This window comes from Halichoeres trimaculatus, unplaced genomic scaffold, assembly GCF_033239565.1.
Source record: "Halichoeres trimaculatus isolate MK-OKI-2021-1 unplaced genomic scaffold, fHalTri1.1 fHalTri1_scaffold_10, whole genome shotgun sequence".
NCBI classification, from domain to species: Eukaryota; Metazoa; Chordata; class Actinopteri; order Labriformes; family Labridae; genus Halichoeres; species Halichoeres trimaculatus.
Genome location: NW_027437187.1, coordinates 15,776,372 through 15,797,626, shown reverse-complemented (window position 1 = coordinate 15,797,626; position 21,255 = coordinate 15,776,372). Strand labels below are relative to the sequence as shown.

Genomic DNA, 21,255 nt, shown 5'->3' with positions numbered 1-21,255 from the left:
AAACCAGGCTAACAAATTAGGATATAATCCTATGAGTAAATGTTATACTTTATCTCCTTCATGAAAATAAACAACACAGCTATATATCTTTTTACAGTTTGTTGAATTTTTATTTATTTGTTGTTTTATCTATTCAGTTTTTTTTTTTACCTTTAAAGAGTTACCAAAGTTTTCTCACTAGTTTGTAACTGAAATCCTGAAAAACCTTGTACAACAGGGAAGGAAGACCACGCAAGTTGACTTTTATTTCTCTGAGCTGTCAGGCTGTCCAAGCCAGAGATGCAGAGCTATGAATTTAGCAATCTTTTTCCATAAAAGTATCTAATAACACAGCACCTCCTTTTTTCTGAAAGAAAAGCCAAATCTGACTTTAGGTCGTAGTACCATCAAACTATGAAATAAAGTGCGACTTATAGTCCTGAAAATACTCAGGGGTACAAATTCAAAGATTTTTGACGGGGAATTTTAAATATACCTTGATAGGACAATGCAGTAAAAGCACATTGTTTAAACAATATACAGGCTAGCACAGAAAATATTTTAAAAACTTCAAAAGTTTTTTGCAACAGGAAGAGATAAGTTTTAGATGCATAAAAGGAGAAAAAATGATGGAAATAATTTAGAAAAGAAACAAACTGGGGAATATATCACTTGAAGCACAGAATATTTATTAAAAAAAAAACTAGAATGTGGGAATAATCTGATGCAAAACATCCTCATATATAAATTAATAAGGTGAGAAAAAGTGAAGTCCCAGTAGGCACTTCAGATTGCAACTCCCATTCCAACAACTATAAAATAAAAATGAATGTGCAAGTTAGGTAAAGAGATCTTTGACAACAAAAATATTTTGCGATATGAAAATCCTGCTGGTGGTGAGCTTGTGTACTTTGGTGCGATAAGAGTTGATGTGATCACAAAAAAAGTGTTTGATGATAAACAATCAAATACAATGACATGATTCAGAATAGGCTCTTGAAATCTTATGTAGAGGATAAACAGAAGAAATCCCACTAAGCTGCTTTGCCCAATTTTTAAAAAACCAGGATAAACACTTCTCAATTTGACTAAATAAGTGGTCAGAAATTATTTCTGGAAAAAAGAGCAGTTTTTATACAGCCTTACTTTTGAAATACAAAATCAATACATTAGCTTGTGAACTTCAGAGCTGCCATTTAATATCCATCTCTCTACTGAGCTAAGCTAAGTATCTCATAACTGCAGCATAGACTCTGACAGTGCCAGAGTATGCATCTTTATGCAAGTTTAATGTAATAAGTATGACCTTAGCTCATCTGTTTGGTGACTTGGGATAACTTTAATAATTAAAGCAAGAGAAGAGACTGTGAAGAGGTAGCCTTAGAGACTTTCATTTCAGAGATAGTGATGTACACAACTGCATATCCCAGCTTTTACCCAGGCTTACACAAAAGGAGAACTCAGCAGTTTTCAGGCACCAACGTGCTGCAAATACATAAACTATACAAAACAAAATAACTTAAACCCAGGGAAAAGTGCTGATTTCTTTTAGAAATAGTTTTCAACCCAAAATACAGAAACCTAAAAATCAACAGACTAGAAAACTTCTACATGCTCAAAGCTACTAAAAATGAGTTACATACATGAAGTGACAGTTTCCATGTATGAAGCTCAACCACAGATAATGTGTTCTATTAGTGTGAGACTCTTCAGCTAAGACAGACTCAGAGAAGCGGAATAAAAGACAGTGTGAGCATGTGAAAATTCACATGATGAGGACATAGTGAGTGTGTGTGGCAGAGTAATGTGTAGCTTCATTGATAAGCTGGTTGTCAGGTGTGAGGTGGTGCTCTCTGGGAAGTGTCTGATCACATTTAATTGAATAAAATAAACAGAGAAAGAGAGGGCATGATGGACAGAAATAATCATTGATGGAGGCAGCTTGAATAACTTTAGACTTGAAACATGGAAGTATTTTCATTAATGAGAAATCAGGCCAATCAAATGGCAGAACTTGTGAAATATCAGAAGTGATGTCTAAGTCTGGCATCTATTTGTTTTTGTTGTCCTCCTAAGAATGGATAATGATTCATCATTTTAAAATCAATACAGCTTTATTAACCTGCGCTCCAAGTGCCCGCTGTCTTTAAAGAGCTGTTGATCCTTGTTATTCCACAGACTCTTACACATAAACTCCTGGAATAAAGACAAGAGTAATCGGGGACATAATGGAACCTATAACTCTCTTAAAGTAGACTCAAGACCCACCTTTTTAATTTAGCATTTACCTAATCCCATATTTTTATCTGTTATTATACATTTTTTTATTTTATTTATTTATATAATCTCGCCTTTTTACTTGTTACTCTTATTCTATTACTATTTATTTCATTTACTAGTGTTTTATTTATTTATTTATTTTATTCATTTTATGATTCTTAGCATATGTAGTTTTATGTTTTCACTCCATATCTCCAGTGTTTCCTCAGCAGGGGGCTGCCTGCACTGGGGGCCGCTGTTGGCTCTGGCTGGGATGTCTCTGTCCGTGGCGGGCGTCGTCTTGGCCAGATGGGGGTCTGCAGCAGCGTTTTGCTGCAGTGGGCCCCTTGCTGGTCCTGTAGCGAGGCATGCCCGGGTGGAGGCGTCCTGGCTTTAGACTGTGGACGCCGCCCAGTGCAGTCGGCCTCCTGGCGTTTCCTGACCTGGCTCCTCTGTACTCAGCCACACGATTTTATATCTACACATTTAAAATCAGGTATTGTGTGCGCATATGTATGTGTGTGTGTGTGTGTGTGTGTGTGTGTGTGTGTGTGTGTGTGTGTGTGTGTGTGTGTGTGTGTGTGTGTGTGTGTGTGTGTATATGTGTGTGTATATGTGTGTGTATATGTGTGTGTATGGGTGGGTGGGTGGGTGGTGCTTTGGGGTGGAGTTTGAATGGGGGGGCGGGGACTGTTTTTAACATGTATAGCACTTTGTGCTGCATTTCTTTTAATGTATGAAAAGTGCTTTATAAATAAACTTGATTTGATTTGATTTGATTTGATCATTACTGATATATTTTTAAAATGTTAGCAGGAGTAACAAAAACAGACCAAATTTAGGCTACAACTGCTGAAGTCTCTGACCCAAAACTGAATAGGGGAGACCAGGTATGGTTGTAACACTTCAGCACCTTTAACCCACTGAATTTTTGAGTCAGAGTTCTCAAATTTTAATGCAAAGTACCCACATTTGTTTACTACAAATGGCACCAATTCAAACCTCCACAAGAATATCACAGACCTCATGAGGTGATGTCAAATACATGGTGGTCCTTTGTTACAACCTACCCAGGGTAGACTGTAACTCATGCTGGGGTAAGTTGTCACTTAGTTGTACATAAGGGGATTGTTGTAACACTTTTTAAAGATGTGTTACAACCCACCCCACCCCTGTCAGCCAGTGTTTAGCTAGCTGTATTAGCATTGTGGATTTAAATTAGCATGGGAAAAATACATCATATTTTGCCTGAGAAACTACAATTTTCTCTGATTCTGTGAAAAAGGTGGAAGTGGGTCAATATTATAATATTAATATGACTCCCATCTTATCCCTGATTTGTGAAATTGGTGGTGTTACAACTCTACCCATGTTACAACCATACCCCGTCTCCCCTACAGTAAATGTGCTTTGATTAAACAGACCAGGCAGGATATTAGGAAAGATTTGAATTGGGTGTTTCCAGTGTCCCTAAATAAATGCCCTCTCAGTATATAGGTGATCTGCTAAAATCAAAGTGTTAAAGAAGTGGTATTGTGTTTTCTCAAAATTTAAACACGGATATATAACAATATGTCCATACTAAAGGTGTGCAAGTTTTCAGACTGTAACATATCATTGTAGAAATCTCTATATCTTTCTTTGAACTGCTCAAAATGGTCCATCAGCAACAGCAAGAGATCTTCACAAGGAAAAGAGGGTGTGCAGAGCAGGGAGCCTTAAAGAGACAAAGGCTAAATCGAAGCGTATCAAAGGTTTTCTAAAGCACCGGTGTAAGATTTTTTTTTTTTTCAGCTGTAACTATTACAGGGGTACCAGAGGGACAGTAAAATGCTTAAAAAAGCACTAAACCCCCTCTTTAAATTTATTCAAAGACAACAGGTTAGGATTAGTAAAAGGAGACTGAAGAGCTCAGACTGTTTTCATCAGTCAGCGAATACAGAGGCCCTGTGGTGTGATGCATGCAATGATTGCTATTTTTGATGGCTAAATTAACATATCATTATGGCTTCAGGTTATCTATACAGAGTACAGGTTTTGAATATTTTTATCCCCACTGTTCATAGAGAACACTGTCATGTCATAATACGTGAAAAAAAAAAGTAACATAACCTGGTTTGGCCTTCAGAACTTATCTTCAAGTAAACAGTACAGCGTGAGCAACCATTGACTAATCACAGACATGAACGGTCCACTGCCAGCAGATCTTCATATTTCTAAAATGCCTAGCACGTAATCACAAACTAGAAGAAATATAAAGAAGTCAAACACATGACTCATTCTAAAATCAACACAGTTGTGTTTGCAAAAATGAAGGAAGAACTGGCAGAGAAGAAAAAAACACAGAGTGGAATTAAAACCGACGTGGATCACTTTTCCATCATTAGTGCCCAACAGATCTCACAACAAAACCACAATTTATTTCCTAAAAGGGGTTGCTTTGATTGAATCTCGTGGTGTGTTTGGCACTTTGAAGGTAGAGTCTGCAGGAATTTTTGTCACTTGTTAGTAAACACAACACTCAAACTGGGCTCAGTGCCAGCAGCAGCGCACACCCACATCCTCTACCTGAATCTACATGAACACACTCACTAGGCCAGCAACCACCTGCAGCATCAAGTTTCTATGTCGGGGAGACTCGAGAGCCATGCGCTTGACTTGGCATGTTAGCACAAGCTAATCACAGGTATTTGACACATAGCTGGTTAGCAGAAAGCTAACTCACATCGCTCTTTGTCCCAAGCTGCTTTTTAAGTGCCCAAGAGCAAATTAAAGTTGAGCCAAGCTTCCCCTTTGTTTAGTAAAAAGTTTGATCTGTTTGGTGTTTCGTTTCATTTTGGTTGGTTTTCTTCCTCCAACATATGTCCACTTCCAAGTAACCACATCTACTCTCCACCAAGAAACGTTCCGACACAATCAACCCATCAACATACAGGCAGAGAAGAGGGTTGACACAGACACAGACACTGACACATGTATAGAGGCCTGTGGGAGACGATTAGGCAGGATTATTCCTGTAAAAGCTGACATTCTATTTTTAAGGAAACTCTTGCAGACCTCCAGTGAGATCTAGGATTTCATCTACAGACCTGGTGGTATCAATCTGAGCATTATGGAGATAGACCTGATATAAAAGAAAACCTGATTCAAGTTGTGAGCATGTGTACTTTTATATTTAAAACAGCACAGCCTACTTCACTTCAGACTATTACAGTGTTTGATGTCCAGAAAGCACATTCAACAACTTATTTTTTTATATATAAAAATTAAACAGGAAGACAAAGTTTCTCTACAATACAACTGATTATGCATTTCACAGTTTTAAAGGGACAGATGTGCATTAATATGTGTAAACATAGTTTGACACAGTGCCTTGTCATTTACACCTGTATGCTGTGAAAACACTCTCTGAGGGGCGGAGCTGTAGATGTGACGCAGTGTTATGCTCAAGTGAGTATTTCACAGTTTCTGCAACCTCCTCTCCATATGTCTGAGAGGGGCTGAACTACAGCCAACCCTAAAAGGCGTTGAAGTGGTACAGAAACTGAGCGAAAACTGAATTATTGCCAAAGTAAAACGACACAGGCCATATAGTTTAACAGATGGCTCCAGGTCCCTGAGACCACTACTGATTTATACAGAGGAGGGGAGGTTTGAAGCAGATGTTGAGGGGCCTGGGTGCTCATTTGTGTATGGTTCTACCTATGTGAATACACCCGTAGGAGGTGTGAGGGGGGGCTGAGTAGATGTGTGTGTATATGCATGCGTGTGTATGCAGGTGTGTGTATTAATTGGTGAGGCAGTTTGAGGTCCACCCTGGCAGGAGTGATAAAACTGGGTCATTAAAGTCATGCATTTAAATCTCACACCTCTGGACTCTCCATAAAGTTGCCATTACTAATTAAGGCGTGACTTTCTTCTCCTCTTTCACTCACTGCCTCTACATCTCAATCACACCGTTTAATGGCTGACACTTTCCCTCATTCTGTCACAGTGTGAGCCGGAGACGTTTTCCATTAGGCCATGTGGAAAGGTCCCGTGTTTCACCAACAAAGATCCAGATGACATTTAAGAAACTTAATGACACTGCTGCGCGCTAAATCTTCCTTCATGGCGTGTAATCCTTTGAAAAAAAAAAAAAAAAAAACAGTCATCACTCTGAAGAGGGTTTATTTGGAGTTAATTGAAGAAAAACACTGAGGTAGTGTGCGGTAATGGAAAGATTCAGTCAGAGTGTGACTTTAGTTACTCGCCTACTCATCCTAACAATCTCCTTATTCATTGGCCTTCTGCTCACGCACACAAATAGTTGTTTCCATCGCCCAGGGAAAGCCTGTGTATCCCCAACTTGTCACTTCCTGTTTCTTTTTCAGTTATCCTCTGCCTTCCTGCAGCCATTCCTCCTAATTCCTTCACAGTATGGAAAGAAAAACAGCCAACACAGAACAAGGCTTCCCTTTTTTGTTTTCTTGCCAAAAGGTAAGTTCCACTTGTGTACACTCTGATATTCATTCCTTCGCGTTTCTTCATAAGAAGCAGTGGTAAACAAACACACTCCCAGGAGGAACAGCCCACCTTTGACCAAGCAATCACAGCTGGGCACAGAAGAGAAGAGAACAGAGCTGTGAATCCACACTATCTGCTCTTTAACAAATGAGAGCAGAGTGGTGTTTCAGCGGATTTATGGGAGCCCTGGGCTTACGCTGTTGTGGGCCAGTCACAGTAAATCTGCTATTTTTGTCAAGGTGTGAAATGTATTCCACGGTTAAATCACACACAGGGGCCTTCCGGTGACAGTGCAGAGAACACAAACGTACACACAACCCTGAGTGCACACAATCTTGATTTGCTGCATGAATTTTGCATGCTTCATTGAACTGTTTCTACAAGTGCAAACCAACTTTGATGGCCTCATGAGTGGGGAGGTGAGGGGAGGTGGTGGAGCAGGGAGAGAGTGACAGAGGAGGGTTCCCGCTTGACCTTGATTCACCGACTGACATAATAACCTGAGCTGTTTTCTGGATGGCTGGCAAAGTCTGCCACCAAGTTTGTGATTTGAATAAGAAATGGCACAAGGGAGAGAAATATTTCACAGAAGAGCCTCCAGTGCACATCATTTATGTATTCTCCTCTGAACTCAGCCCCATTTTGTTTGTCCTCCTTATTCCTTCTCATCTTCTTCTTTTTGGCAATCGTGTTCTTTAGGTCTTTGTTAGGCTCTAAGAAGCACAGCATCATTAGTTTGGGGGGCTCTGAATTGCAAAACAGAGTTACAAGTTTACTCGACAAACCTTGGTATGGAAGGCTCACTTTTGATCTATTTTTTTTTTTAACTTGGAAAAAGTGAGTTGCACACCTACACAGTAGTTCAAAAGAAAGCAAAAGTTTCATTTGTATTTTCCACCGACATGCACCGTCATGCTTCTGCTGCAGCCATCTCTGTCACCCAATGCACACGAACAGACAAGATTAAGAAATTGTTCAATACGTGATGCAACTTCACAAAGAAAAGTGCACTGCGATTCATCTCAAATTTAGTGATCTAACTTACTGAAAGATGCAGAGTTTGGCCACAATCATTTTTATCTTAGTTTGAAGTTGCAGTTTTCCATGTTACGCTCGACAAACAGCTCTGTTTAAAAGCAAGCTAAGTCTTGTACATATAGGCTACATGTTGCAGTGAGCAGACTGTGTATAACCCAGAGTCACGCTTACATACCTACCAATTTTCCAATCATATCATTACATAATAAAACCAGTACAGAGCCACAGCACATTGAAGATTTTGATGGTTTATTTACTGCAGATTGATAATCAACTATAAGAAACCTGCCTCACATCAAATGGCAAACTGTGAAATTCAGTAATGGCATGTGAAATAATGGGAGAAAGCAGCTAAAGAGTTCAGTTATTGCTTTGAGCACCTTCTTTTTTGGGGGGGCATTTTATGCCTTTAATCAGGGAGGGGAGTGGATGGAGCGGGAAACAGGGAGAGAATGGAGAGTGACATGTAAGAAAGAGGTCACGTGGACCGCGACCTAGACCCATCGACTGTATAAAACATGGACGTAGTCTCGCCGATGTCACCTGTCTATTTCTGAAACAGAAAATGAAGCACATCGGCTATAGCAGCCATATTGGTAGTGGCAAGGGCTTCGCCCACAGCCATAGGGCACCTGTCGGTCACGTGACCCTCAGCTGACCCTCTTATTGGGGAAGCTCGGGATCTTAATATCCTCTAAACAGCCAAGTTGGAAAAAAAATCACCTCTCGTACAGTGTGTGCCAATAGTAAAATTAGCGACTCGTACATGAGACGGTTTTTGGACCAGGCTGTAAATAGGTTGTCTCATATTCTTAGACCGGAGGTTGCCGCTTGCCTAGACCACCAGGCCATCTGTGCTCCTGGAGCACCTGTCAATTGGGAGATTGCATCTTTGTCTTTGTCTTTATCTCTATTTTGGATTAGAGATTGGAACCGATGAGCCAAGTGTTGAATTTATGGAACATTTGTCTCCCTTAAAACTCTTATGCATAATCTTCTGTTGAATGATTTAACCTATAGAGTCTACTATCTGCTGTCCCTGCTGATCTATAGGGGGAAGGAAAGTGCACTCCACACAAGTTAAGAAATAAAAGCAAGAAAGAAATGTTCCTTATTCCAATTCGAATAAAGAAAGAAAATATCTTTTTATGGCCATATATTTCTCTGATCAAAAATAAAAGCCCTTGCATAAAAGAAAACAGGTACAATTTGACAGTGGTCCCTAAAAGCGAACACCGACAATCAGACCTATGTAACTGAGTAGATGGTTCTTGATTTCAAAACTAACATAAACCAGGGCATGCAGTTAAGTGAGCAAGTTACACTGCAACCCTCAACCAACTAACCGACTATAAGTGTTAGACCAATGCATTATAAAACAAATGTTAAAAAGAATCAGTCTTGGAATAACTATCGGCATAATGGTGTATGAGTGATAGAAGATATAAATAATGTGTCAAATAATCTCAGCGCTTGGTTTTCAGGGTGTAAGCGAGACCAGAGGGACAATATTTAAAATTCATCCAGGCTCAGTCTTATGACTGAACTAAATCACACTGGTTTAAAGAGACCTGATTTCAAAACTGCCTTTAATTTGTAATTGATTAGCCTCACTTCTGTAAATCAAAAGAAAAAAAAAAACGATTCATCAGAGCACAACATCAAGAAATTCAATTCTCATGTGCATGTGGTCTGCTGTGTTCTATGAAATCTCTAAAGAGCTTTTACTCATTAAAATGATACAGCCCGCACAGCCTTACACCTGCTGAGGATCAGCACATCCGACTTAAGAACTCTGGAGTCCATTCTGGCACCAGATTCACCAGCAGGAGCCAGCTCTTCACTAACAAGGACCTGAGAACATCTCTCCATCCATTCATTATATTCTGTCTCTCTTACTCAGTTTGTTAGAGGCTCTGTAAAGAAAGGCAAAAGTGTCTGTTTTTCACTCATTGTGCTCTTTATTGGCTGAAGTTTAATAGTTAAATCTGCAGATGAGCAGCTACAGGTTTACGTCACACCATCACCCACGCCAATGACCAAAACATCCCTCAGCTGCAGTATATCTGTACACCTGCTATGAACAGAACATTTCACACAGCCTCTGTGAAATAACCTGAGAGATCATTGTGCCAATTTACTGGTCTGTCTGCAGACATCAAGAGGCATCCAATTTAAAGTGAGCTGTGCTAAAAACTATAAAACTGAGACACTGGAGAGACTTAGAAAAGTAACACAAAACTCAATAACCCAAGGTGAAGGAGTTTAGAAACTGCGACAAAAAGAAACAAAATATGACGAGACGGCTCAGTTTAATAAAAACTCAAAAAGAAACTGATGAGAACTAACAGGGAGACAGAAATATAGGTGGAAGAGAGTAGCCAGGGGCACTGGAAGTTTGCAAGAAATGAAGATTGACTGAGGGAGAAGTTAAAAAAATCATTAAGCTTCAGGGTGCAAAAATGACACTGAAGTTTAGTGAAAGGAGAGAGAAACTCCAGCGCTGCAGTTCTGCTGATGATGATGGTCACCACAATGACGATAACCCCAGGCTTGTTAAGAGACTCATTCCAAACACACACCAGTGATCTCTTTTTATCATCCACCCTCCTACTCAAAGTACAGGCTCACACAAGGCGTGTGGGCTCTCGTTTGAAACTCCATCTCAAAATTAAACCCCACTCGTCTCTGAGCTCCGCCTGAGGTGCAGAACACGGCGACTGAGAGAGAAGTGGTGCAGGGGGAGAGACGGGAAGAAGCCAGAAAGTTAGGGAGGAAGAAAATGTACAGCACAAAGAGAGAAGAAAAACTAAAAAGTAGAAGCGCTGTGGAGGAAAGTGATGACAGATGGAAGAGTGGAAAGAGGATAGGAGAATAGCTGAGAGATTTAAACCCTTTGAAAGGGAGAGAAGGTGTCAGATGAATCCCAGGAAAAAGGAGAAAAATGCAAAGTTATGTACAGCAAAAGAGGTAGAGCAGATCTTTCTTCTTCAAACACTTCCCATTTCTCACAATCACTCTGACAGACTTAAACAGTGGGTGCAAGTGAAAGAGAAATGCAAATCGTGTTACGGAAGGTGAAACATTTCTGATGTCAGGTGAGAGCTTTATGCTTCCAGTCAGCAATGTAGAGGGGTTAATGAGAAGACTGGGGCAAGAGGTGAGAATGAAAAGCTATGCTTCCATGTTTGAACCAGATGTGACACTATTTGACAATAAACCCACGTAGAGGAAGATGGAAAAAAAGTTCATTTATTTATTCTAATGAATTGATCAAATAGACCCCTGAAAGTGAATCTGGCTTTTGGTTTTAGCATGGCAGAATCAAACACACTGCCCGGCCAAAAATTCTTCTTCTGCAATGTCACAAGATATATATCAATCTAGTGTTGCATTAATTTTTTGCCGTAGTCAAAGCTAAAGGTGGTCCAACCAAATATTAGAGTGTGTGACCTTTTTTTTGGTTGCAACTTTTTTTTTGTTGTCCAGGCTATGTATTTGTTATTACCTTGCGGTGTTAAATACTTGACTGTGATTTGTCAAACACTAATTCTCAAGAGTGTCTCCAAGGACAACCTTATCATACATTTAAATTCAAGACCTGATGAAAGGGGTCTGGCACACTGATGGTTTGGGTTCTATTTGGCATAACCACCAGCAAACTATACATCCCCCCTCTATACATCCTCCCTTATATGTCAATTGACATGTTTTGTTTGGTGGTAGCAGTGTAATAAGCAGGACTATGAATCAGGGTAAGACAAGATTCTCCTTCACGACCATCGACTTAAAAAAAAAAAAAAAATGGACGTCATCACCCTCTGGTGGCTGGCTGCAGAATAAGTCAAAAAACTCTGTCTCCCCAGTCATTTCAGATGGACTGTAGTCAAACTTTAATAAATAAATACACCTCGTAGAAATGTTTCTCACGTCCGTATGCTGTGGTGATGTAAAGATTATTGAGCTGCCTTGGATTTAAGTTCTTGTGTACTTATGTTGGGAACAGTAATAAACGTCGGGAGGGAGAGCCAAGAAGAGATTACACTCCTGAACAAACTCTTTATACAGTCTATGTTTATGACCTGCTCATCCTGTCAGAATTCTAATTTGCATAACCACCTGCCCACAATGCCTTATCCTGTACTTAGTGTTTTTTTTTTTTTTTTTTTTGTCAATATTTTTTGGTCAGGCATCTGCATTGATTGCAGGGAGCAGAGAGAAATAGAAGACACTGCAGCACATAGTCGAGACTGTGAGGCCGTTTAATTCCTAGGCGCCCCCTGTACTTTGAGTTATACCCTGTGCTGTCTGACATACAAAGTACTCTTCAATGGCAAAAGAAGAAACTTTCTTTGGCACTCTTTTTCTTGGCCAATTTTCAAAGAAATACTCTAGTCAACAGACAAGTACCAGAGTAATATGTCAGAAGCAGAATCCCTCAAGTAATTGTGGGAAACTTTTACGGCCATTTTTTGCAGGATGCAGTCTGATTAATTATTACTTCTCAATGATGAATAACTAGATAGAACTTTGCAGGCAGACATTTTTCACATCTGTTTCTAGAAAATTTGAGTATTTGTTTGCTTTTTGTTTGTTTCAGAGAGGGTCAACTTACCCCAACCTCCACGTGATCCGAGCCTTTGTCATCCTGCTTGTGTAGAATCTCAAAGTAGTACTGTCTGGATGACATTAGGCTGTGGACACACACAGAGACAGAAAGAGGAGATATAAGTCGTTAGGAACTGTAGACACACAGCTGAGACAAACCCCGAGCCACAGGAAACTACATGCAACAGAAGATTTAATGAGGCTACGGTAACGTAAGGCAAACAGTTTGACCTTAAATGCACAGAATTATGGTAAAAACATATGCCAGTTGGACCAGAGCATAAACTGCTTAATCAGCCAAGAATAGAAGTCGGTGCTGTAGGCAAAGATGGCAGCAGAGACGGCAGTGAGCCAGAGCATTATCAGCCTCAAGTCCTGAATAAAACACTCCTTCAGAGACCGTGGGAAGAAAATCGATGCTCCACATAAATCAACATTTCACATTCATACAGGCTCCAGTATTTCTCTGGGACTCCTGCTAAGACTGAGTAAAGGGCTGCATGTTTATCCCCAGTGCTGATGACACACACACACACACACACACACACACACACACACACACACACACACACACACACACACACACACACACACACACACACACACACACACACACACACACACACACACACACACAAATAGAGCGGCAATGCTTTATTCTTATCAAAAACACATCTCGCATAATAGGCTAGCATCTGTTGCTGAATGAGAGACAACCAAGCGCTGCTGCACACATCATTAGCTCTCAAAACACACACAAGTTGTTGAAATCGCACACACAGTAACGTGCAGTGTTGTGCAGTCCATAAAACCGTGTTTTTGGCACACACAAACACATGTAGAGTTTGTAGAGGCACAGGCCGTCAGATTCTTACAAGAAGAAAAAAAACAACACTGTCGTTTGAGCAACCTTATTCCTTTATTAAAGACCGTCTTAATGATGTTTGCTGCAGCACGGCCATTTGTAAAACATTTGTCACTTTGAACTTAAGAGTCATTTGGCTCTTCCATATTCATGTGCCCTGATTCACAGAGCTGCATGATGGCTTTTTTTTCCTCTTTGTTTCTCTTCTCTGCCCCCCTCTCTTACTCTTTTTTTGCATTTTTCTCTCCTAAAAAAAGATAAGCGAAACTGCTATTTATGTATTTATTTATTTATATTTCTTTCTTTCTTTCTTTTTTTTTTCAGAAAAATAGCTTTAAAAAGCGGATAGAACATTAAAAGGAGACAAGAAACATAAATATTTTAGCTGAACCCTGCTCAAGAGACATCTTTCAATCCAAATTCGTCTCCAGTCAAACCACTTTATCAATTCCTCTACGTGTTTTCTTGTTCACAGCTTGTAGATAAAACACATAAATAAACAAACACAGCTACGTACAGACAATCATAAATTACTTATAGGGGCTGCAGTAGGAGATAAGATCTAGAAAGATGACTGTTATAAACAAGATTTATAAGACTCTTAAACTGCAGTTGATCATCTGACGACTAAATGTGGCACCTTTAAGTCTATTGATTTGTGCCTTCTATCATACAAGAACCACAAGACATGAGCAGAAAAGGGATTATGTTTGAGAAACCAGAGATAGAAATGGTTCTTTTGAAAGTCCAAAGGACATAAATAATTTATTCATGTCATAGAAAGAGAAGGTGATCAAAAATTATGTTAATAAAGATACTGCTCGACAAATTTTATCACCTCAACACTGATGCTTAGAAAAACTGTTCAACAACAGTTACGACAGACTTGCTTTGCAGTGTATATGTTGTACGCTATGTGTGTTTTGGCTCCTGACGTGGTCGACCGAGTTAAATCTGAAGGACAAAGTCTGAAGGGAGGGCGGTCATGTGTTTCCCCATGCACAAACGCCAACGCCAGCATCATCAGGCTGCCCAGCGTTCTGTGACCAATAAATCATCGCCAGAGCAGGAGAGCAGTGACAGTGCGCTAAGGTCACTCGCTCATGAATAGGGAACATCTCCCTCTCTACCTGCTAAGCTGCTGAAACGGCACTCAGGGAACTTAAGTGATACTTTAAGCTTCTGGCACCTGGCTCGCCCTCATCCACGCCTTAGAAAGCATGAAGTCATAACAGCCCATCGTCAACAAAAAAGAGAAAAAAAATCAATTGTAATTGGCATTCACCTCGGACAGCACAGTCAAATGAATCATTGGACTAGACTGGATCACATGAAAATTTAATAAGCCTCATGGAGATGTGAGGAAATTAAGTAATAAAAATAATCTAACAAAAAAATGAAGACAAATTTAATCTGTCATGAATTGAGTCAAATTAAGAGTGTTGATACAGAAACACCATCTTCTAGGAAATCACATTCAAAGAGAGAAAACGCTGATGTCACCTTTCCTCAAAGAAGTGGGAACTAAGTTTGACTAAGTTTTTCTGTTGGTCTCATTTGGTCCCATAACTCACAATGAGGCATCAGTCTGTTACAACCTGCTGACAAAAACTCCTTGCAGAAGCTTTCAGGAATAATTTCACTCCAAATTCCAACATTTCTGACACAAACTATTGATCGTAGATCCACTTATCAGTGCCGGTATCACAGTTATTTCTCAGAATTGCAGTGATTCATACACTTCTCGTCTGTAGCTTTTACTGACTGTGAGAGATTAGCTTCAACTTCTTCTTAAACCGTTTGAACACACAGCTTCACAGCAGCTCCTCTGCATTTTAGGAGATGTTGGTGTCTTCCCACTCCATGCTATATGGGAAAACAAGTGTCAGATGAGTCTAAACACTGTCACTGCCACTCAGAATGTGCTCTCTGCCACTTGATGACTTCCACCCAGCATGACATCTTGTGTCACCTCTTTACTCCGAGTTCTTCAAAATCGTATTTCAAGTTGACATGCTTCATCTATTTTTCCTCATTTCCTGAACAGCAAATTCTAATGCTACTCATTGCTAATTTATTTCCTGACTTCCTGAAGAGACGGGAGAAGAAGCCTATGACGGATTTTGGGAGACTCTGTCTTTGTCCTGACTCCCTCCATCCAATGTTAATATCATTGATGAGGACTATGTGAAAAATATTTGTCAACAACCCCTTTTTCACGGAAGAAGACTGAATAAATACTAAATAAAAAAGTCAGACATAATGATGAAGACTGTGAGGAAATATAACAGACACATTCGTCAATGAATAAAGTGAAAGCGAAAATGTTAGGGAGGGACGCAGGCCCGGAGTGTCTCTGGGTTGAAATGTATCACAGAAGCTGATAACACTGTCCCCCGGCTGCATTCACTGGCAGCTCTTTTTTTCCTTATGCTCTTTTTTTCTTATATGAATCCACCTGTTACCTTGACAACTTGTCAGGGATGATGAGAACGAGTAATAACCTTTATTATTACGAAGTCCAAGGTACAAACACAAGAATATAGAAGCAAAGAAGAGCAAGGGTGGCGCTGAAAAGGCGAGAAATAACAGAAGAAAAGCATCTGACGCCACATGTGCCAAACTTAGTAACTCTTCATCAAGACGAGCTGCGGGATGAAAAGAAACTCCAGATGTAGAGCATGAAACAGGTGAGGCAGGATGTAAGAGAAAATACAATGTTTCCTGCAAACCATTGTCTAAGTTTATAAATGTGCATTGTTGTAATGTAACTCTGATATAATTTGACTGGTATGATGCCCCGCCAAATAACTTAACCAGTAAATGTCTTTGTCTAAAGCCTCTCAGCAGCAGCAGCTACACAGGAGGAGAACTGATACAAAGTTACAGGACGTTTTCGCAACAGTTAGGTTGTTCACAATATATCTGACTAAAATCTGCTAATAATTGGTCGACTTGAACTAGGACTAAAAGACTAAGGCCCCGTTTACACAACATTTCATCTGGAAACGCTGAAACGCAGTGAAAAAAATTTGCATTTACACAGAAATGCTGATAGACTGAAAATGCTGTAGTAAGCATACCAGGCCTGTGGTCGGTGCTATAACTGCCTTGTCCAGAAGCCGCTTTTGGGAGATCTCCACCGGAGAAGAGTTGAGCTAGTCATCTGTTGTATTGGGGAATACTAAGTTCAAAAGTGGAGCAACAGATGCACATTTTGTTGAAAGACAGTCAGCAGATACAGCAGATTGAGCAGCACAAGCACAACACGGTAGATCGCAACGGTCCTAACAACGGTACTGTTGGACTGCTGTAAGCGCTCGCACAAAGCGGAGTGTGATGTCATTGTTTCCACTGAAAACGCTGGCTTACTGTTTACATGGCAGCGTTGTCGGCAGCGTTTCAAGAAAATCCCACCCTGGACGCCATTTTCAAAAGTTTGCATTTAAGGTTGGCTGAAACGCCATTTCCGTGTAAACGCGAGGCTGAAATGCAACAAAACTTTTGCGTTTCACCCTAAAAAAAAGTTGTTGTTGTCATGTAAAAGGCCCCTAAAAAACAGTTGAATAAAAACAGTCGAGGACTGAAACTCTTATGGTATTAGGTTGACTAAAACTGGACTAAGACTAAAAGGCTTAAGACTAGACTTAGGGCACGCATGGTCACACTGGCCATCCAAACCATGTTGTACTCAAGCATGATTGTCCCCCTGCAGCGCCGTTCCCCTGCTGGATAGTACAGCCAGTGGTCACACTACTCCAATATGAACCAGACTTTAGTGGGTATCACACAAGCGCATGGCTCCTCCACGTCATCGTGAAGGGTCTGTTTACATGAAGCGTGATCTCATCAGAGTCAGCACAATGAGACACAAAGAGCACTGCTACAACTTTAGCCTTTTTGGCTTATGGTGAGTTGTTTTGGCCTGACACAACCCTCTAACACCCCCTCTTTTGTTAAGAATGACTGCTGAGAGATGCACTCACGGTGATCATACGTCACGGATCATATGCACTGGCCACGAGCTTGTCTTGGTGCATGAAGTGAACTGTGCTGAGGCCCACCTGCTTAAGCATGGTATGGTTTGCCAGTGTGACTGCATCCTAAGACTGAAACTCTGACCAAAACATGACTAAAACCGAATCTAAAGCTGAGACTAAAATGAACGCTGCCTCCATCATTAGATTGTCTGTTCCAGCCCATAATCTGACTCCACCTGAGAGATAATCCAATGTCAAAGAGCTGAGAGAAAGCAGTCTGCCGCCACACTGAGAGTAAGACTGATGCGCAGTGTCAGACAGAGGAGGCTACATGCTTGAAAATCAAGAAAAATCAAACGTAGAGATACACAGAAGAAAAGAAAAAGTCTCCAAAAGCATCCATCAAGATCTGAAGATCTGTATCTCCAGGCTTCCTCGCTTTCTGCTCTAAGAAATCCAAAAAAACACAGGAAACTCAAAGAGCCAAGCATCAGCAGTGACAGCTCAGCCAATACAAACCAGTTTACCTGTTTTAAGATGCCAGATAAGGCATCACACACACATACACACACAACAAAGACACACAAACTGCAGATAGAAGGCCGATCAACTGCAGGGGAGCAAGATTGAAACAAACACAAGCATCAGACAAAGAAGCAGAGATGAAAGGACAAATACAGAAGCAGAGCGTTGATTTATATTCACATACAACACATCCTTTGTTAAACCATTTCCATTTCCTTTCCTCTTTCAGATTTGGATTGTTTCTTGGTGCCAATTTCTCAGCAATTTTATGTTAGGATCATGTTTTTATTTCCACACTGGAAGTGTGATATTCTCTTTGTGCAGAAGTGCGCTGAGTTATTTCTACTTTTTTTTAGCTCAGTGGGATGTCTCTGTTTTTATTTCAATTTGTTGTGAGAAAGATTGGTATCGTCTTAGATGAATAAAAACCAGAAAGAAATCATGACGGGTCCAAAAGGTTGCGAAGAAAAATGCCAATTTGATTCTGGAAAAGTGTGACACAGAAACATTTGAAACACTTTTTCCTGATGTCTCGTCCATCTGAGGAGAAGCTCAAACAGTGCAGGTAAGAAGGGAGCGAAAAACAAAGGAGCACTAAGTTTTAGAAAGGAAGGAGTGAGCGTGTGTGTGTATGGGTGTGTGTGTCCACTGGTCACACCAGCCTTCCCGTGATGGATGATGAGGCGGGTTCTGGTTGAAAGAGATGAAGAGACAAAGAGACGGGGCGGAAAAGAAAGATGAAGGAGGAGCGATAAATAGCAAATGAACGGCAGAAACAGAGAGGGAATTATAAATGCTTTCTGTGTCTTGAAGGGGGAAAAAAAGTACATTACAGCGAGTATCAGCAAGACGTGATATCATCCAGAGAGAAAAAAGAGACATAAAAGAGCAGGAGAAGGGCAACTGAGAGATGGAAGAGGAAAGAATAGCTATTAGTGTGTGACTCAGAGGATGAGTAGAGGACACAAAACACGAGTGTAATTGCCTGACTAATTGGAGTCTTTGTTTCCAGATTCCCCTTCATTGGAGTGAGCACACAGAGGCAGACAAAGAAGAGCTTGCCTGGGTTGGATAATACAAGACAGGGACTATATTCAGACTGTATCAGTGCAGTCCAAAGTCTGCAGGATGTGAAAAATGAAATATTTATTTGGCATGGACATATAGTGGGAGCTTTTTTCATCCTCACTCTCAAGAATCTCAAAGGAAACGGGTCTGTCTTTAGAAATATACAAAAGCCTGCTGAAAAACACCCAAGGGACCACATCTTCAGACAGACACACTGGCACTCTATGTAACCATGTTTTTTCAGCCATGTTTTCTTAACCAGACATTTAGTTCAAAGCAGAATTTAGTTTGGGACTGAAGTTACTTTGGCTGCTCAAGTTTCTGTATACAACACTGGTTCACTCTGTACCTGCACAGATTACCAATATGGCTCTCTCTCTCAATATGGGTGCATCTGACTAGCTTGAGTGCTGGTTGTTTTCAAGAGTGAAAGATTGTGCAAAAAAATACAGCTAATAAAATCTCTTGATCACAGAGATCTGAGCCCTAACGCAGAGAGAAAGAGAACATGGAAAAACTACCAACACCTGGTTTCTCTAGCAATAGCAGAGCTAGCACCAGCCCTCAGTCCCCACATGCCTGCGCTGGTTCCTCATTGCTTGAGTTAAATGGCTATCATCTGACAGTTTAACTGGACACAGCTTGCACACAGCTCTTTCTTTATTTATTTTCTTCAGGGACCGTCGGAAATTTGAAAATCTGACGAGAACACCACTTTTTTCATGTAGGACAAACGGTTTGTAAATGCTAGACATTTGAAAATAAGTGCGTCTTTGAACGCCTCGCGGGTTTGGGATCCAGATTAATCTGCGTTAATTTTTATGACGCGTTAATTTGCGGTGTAATTAATTAATCTAATTAACGCGTTAAAATGACAGCCCTAATTTAAATACACCACCTTATTGCTATAAATGAGCTGTGATTGATCTAGTGAGGTTGGGAATAGTGATTCGAACATCAGTCCATCAGCTGTTAAAAGACTGGCACATGACTTCCCTGTCTTGCCTAAACCTATCCAAACTTCATTTATTAACTGGTGCAGAATAACAATGATTATGACGTTCAATTGCTAAGTCAGCTCAGCACGCATTTCCTCAATATGAAATACTGCAGAACTCCAACAGGCTGACACAATACCCCTAGTAATCCACTAGAACAGGCATGGGCAAAATCTGGCCCGCCGAACTTGAAAAAATTAAATGAATAAACTTTGTTAATGTTTTATTTTCCCTGCAATTCTGATGTTTTCCCACCAGATGGCGCACTGTAGAGACACTGGCTTTGTTGAGGTGAAGCGTAAGCCTATTACTCCACGTTTGCACTTTACCCTCTGACCCATCAGCCCTCCTGTAAAGATGAACGGACCTATGAAAAGGAAAGTGGACAAAACAAAACTCATTGAAACACATGGAAGTGCGCATATGCGCGCAGATAAGATTGAGTGGATCGTCAGCGATCTGTTACTTATAAAAAAAAAAAAAAAACTCAGGAACAGGTCTGTATAAACCTTCAATGTGAGTTATTTGTCTAATTTTTATATAGAGATGTTCACACTTAATATCAAAATATCACACAAACAATTTTGACACAATCTTTCATTATTTTTTGTTTTTTCATTTTTAATACCAGGACAGAAAAAACATGTTTTTCTGTTATTCCATTTTTCCGTTTTGGTTTTAAAACAGAAAAACAAAAAAACAAGTCCATTTTTTCGTTTTTTACTTTAGTATTATTTTGTTTTGAAACAGAATAACGAAAGAACAAACCAAACATGGATTAAAAATCCCATTATAATTCATTTCTCTCATATTCTAATTTTAATTTCAAAACAAAATCAAAACAGCGAAAAATATTCTGTTATTTGTTTTGTGATTTTTGATTTGAAAACGATAAATTGAATAACAAGTTGTTATCCGTTTTCTGATTTTGGATTCTAAAACAGATATGGAATGAACGAATGATACCCTGATAGTTACCAAAGCACTCCATCCATCTGCTCCTGGTCTGGCCCCTTTGTCAAATGTTAGAACCCATTGTGGCCCATGAAACAAAAAGTTTGCCCACCCCTGCACTAGAGCGTCCCACTCACCACACAGCACCTTTTATGTTTTTATTGTCTTTACTGTCTTTGTTCTAAAAGGAATCAGGCATTAAAACCTTGAACTTGCTGTACTTGTCAGGGTGCTCGAAACAGCTCTTGGATAAGGTCAGGGATGCAGCTAAATAACTCTGACAGTTCAAATTTGCCACGAGTAGAGAGCAGACCTAACTTGTGCATCATTAATTAATTAATTACTTCTTGTTATCTATTAAATGCCAGCTGTAGATGAAGTGATTTCTGTGTAGATATCATTTGTTTTGAGTTTTTTAATAAACAATGGTCTGCTGTCAGGATCCTCCTCATGTTTGTGATAAGCTGCTCACTCT

General features: G+C 40.1%; 1 protein-coding gene across 1 annotated transcript in view; it reads right to left on the bottom strand.

The window, feature by feature from the left end:
- The window catches only part of b4galnt4a (beta-1,4-N-acetyl-galactosaminyl transferase 4a), a 209,132-nt gene that overhangs the window by 27,202 nt on the left and 160,675 nt on the right, over positions 1–21,255 (bottom strand). Inside the window, exon 8 of the mRNA XM_074677975.1 lies at positions 12,398–12,476. Coding sequence (XP_074534076.1) covers positions 12,398–12,476 — 79 coding nt within the window. The remainder of the gene's footprint in view (positions 1–12,397; positions 12,477–21,255) is intronic.